This window comes from Penaeus vannamei, chromosome 14 (genome assembly GCF_042767895.1).
Source record: "Penaeus vannamei isolate JL-2024 chromosome 14, ASM4276789v1, whole genome shotgun sequence".
In the NCBI taxonomy this organism is placed as follows: domain Eukaryota; kingdom Metazoa; phylum Arthropoda; class Malacostraca; order Decapoda; family Penaeidae; genus Penaeus; species Penaeus vannamei.
The window spans coordinates 195,001-197,500 of record NC_091562.1 but is presented as its reverse complement, the minus strand read 5'-3'; the positions used below and the strand labels follow the sequence as shown (position 1 = coordinate 197,500).

Here is a 2,500-nt window from a genome sequence, read left to right as displayed (position 1 = left end):
AATAACTAATCCGTTTAACCCATTCGCCCCGGGTGTCACATATATGAGACACAGGGAAAAATAAACAATGTCGGGCTGCCCGCCAGTGCGGTGCTGTCTCGGGGCTGCGCTCCGAGGCAGAAGCGGCACGCAGCCGGGCGGGCGGACAGACTCCGGGGAAGCTCCGCCCGCCAATTTTGTAGCCGCCCGGATTTTTTAAATTTTGGCTACAAAATGTACCCGGCGTGAGTGGGTTAAACAATGCTAGAACATATATATTTTTAAAAAATAGGCAGCAAGAAGAAAACATGTAGACATGAATAGACAAATAGGGCTGTCCACTCACTCATCGAGATTTATGTCCAGTGCTCTGTGTGGATCATCCTCTGGCCGATCATCAGGTTCATTTTCATCAGAGAAGTTAGCACCTTCAGGCATCTCACCTACATCTGTGTTTACTACATGAGTTCGAGGCACATCCTTAAGGGGGGAACACAAGGTCTTGTGTTACTTAGGAATTTGTAGTTAAACCTTTAAAAATAAATCTAATGTAGTCTTCAAATTTATCTAGTGAATACTAATAACAATATTCATGAAACGAATAATAATTAGATAAAGAAAACTGAAATACAAGCATATAAAATGGTACATTCCTTACAACAAAAATAAGCCCTTTAATAGGCCTCACCTCATCACTACTTGAAGATGCAACACCTCTCTTCTTGCTGCGTTTCTTGTGCTTCTTATCACGTTTTTTACCACTCTCCTGCCTTCCCTCCACAAATTGATACTTATCTAAGGAGGCCATACCTGTTCAAATAAAAAAGTATATATACATATATATGAAATAATCAAATATTGGAAATAAAAAAAAAGAAGAAGAAAAAATATAATTCATATCCTGCATACTCCAGCTTAAGCCAATGTTGACGGGTAAATAGGGCGTTCACTTTGGCAATACTTGGTTAAATGTTTCTGCACATAGATGGCTCTACCAATGCTTAGCCACAAAGGAGTCAATTAGTAGATCTTAAGACCTCACTTTTCCTTGAAAATGCAGGAAAACTTTTTTTTTTTTTTTTTTTTACTAATACTATCAACATTGACACTTATTTTTGTTATACACATTATAATTACTATATTCTTACTGACATTACTAACAACAGTATTAAATGTCAAAAAATAATTATTGAAAATCAAGGAAAAGGGTAAACAGGTGAGACAGGTAGTTTGCGTAATTGGCTCACTGGTAACTTAGTACTTCTGGAGCCATCTATTTGTAAAAACAATTACTAAATTCAACACACATAATGGGTAATGGCATGTATGTACATGCTATGCCCGGCAGCCTGGGGTTAGTATGGAAATTAGATAAGAAAACATTACTTTCATTCAACATGAATAAGAAAAATGCAACATAAAATCATATTATGGTAAGCAGACCTAGCTATAATAGAGACAAACTAATATCTACTTGGATATTACAAAATCATAACTGAATATCAATCATACTACTGACACTACAATCTCTCCTCTACTCTCAATAGTTAATGCATCATTTTGTCAAATCCACTCCTTTTCTCCCTCTCAAGACCAGCTGACAGGAAAGCAAAATAAACACACACACACACATAATTTGTTTCCACCAACCTGGTATCTTGAGAGAAACATTTAGATCAAGAGCAGCCACGGGGATTTCGTCCACTTGCAAGCTGTTATGGTTTGGCCTCGGGGATGAATGTGACTTGACATAATAAGGATTGCTTGCCTGCTCAGCCCTTCTTGCATCCCGTCGCTATGGATAAAACAGAAAAATCAGATCTAAGTTGAAGCAGTTATAATAATTACTGAACTATTATGTTACATAGACATATATTCAGGTCAATCATATAAATGACAAAACATTGGACTGACATTAAAAAAATTAACCATCTTCCACTGCCTCGACATATAAATGACTTTCTTCCCTCTCAAGACGTTGAAATAAAAGAACAGATTAATCAGCCCATTCAGCTGAGGAACGCTAACACCTACTGACCTTCTGGAGCTCTTCTTCCGTTGGCTCGTATTTCTCCTTCTTTCGTTCTTTGGATGAAGGGTCATTTTTCACGAATATTTCCTTCTTGAAAACATCATCCTTTTCCTCTTCCTCACTCTCAGATGGTGGATCATTAATCCAGACATCAAGATCTAGTCTAATGGATGGTAGGATACACATAATGTTATAAATTGGGTGGAAATTTCTTCTTTTTTTTCTTTCCTTTTGAGTTTGTGTTTTTTTGTATGTGTATCTACTTATATCTATACATGCTAATTATACACATACATTCAAAACTTTCACAGTTTAAATCTTAATATATCAAAGCTCTACAAAAAGACATGGAATTACATGCAATACCAACCCTTCTGGTAGTGGAACCTTCTTCTGGGCCTTTGGAGCAACAGGATTCAGTTCCCCTGTTAGCAAGAGAGTCAGATCAGAACCTATCTTATCTCCATTCTTGTGGCACTTTTGGACATA

The 2,500-nt window shown here is 37.1% G+C and overlaps 1 protein-coding gene across 2 annotated transcripts in view; it reads right to left on the bottom strand.

The window, feature by feature from the left end:
• The window catches only part of g (adaptor-related protein complex 3, delta 1 subunit-like garnet), a 44,522-nt gene that overhangs the window by 10,204 nt on the left and 31,818 nt on the right, over nt 1-2,500 (bottom strand). For both annotated transcript variants that reach the window (XM_070129537.1, XM_070129538.1), the window contains exons 14-18: nt 2,382-2,500; nt 2,018-2,174; nt 1,630-1,774; nt 668-789; nt 326-459 (exon numbers count right to left, since the gene is read on the bottom strand). The exon at nt 2,382-2,500 is cut by the window's right edge and continues 96 nt beyond it. In XM_070129537.1, the coding sequence (XP_069985638.1) occupies nt 326-459; nt 668-789; nt 1,630-1,774; nt 2,018-2,174; nt 2,382-2,500 (677 nt within the window). The remainder of the gene's footprint in view (nt 1-325; nt 460-667; nt 790-1,629; nt 1,775-2,017; nt 2,175-2,381) is intronic.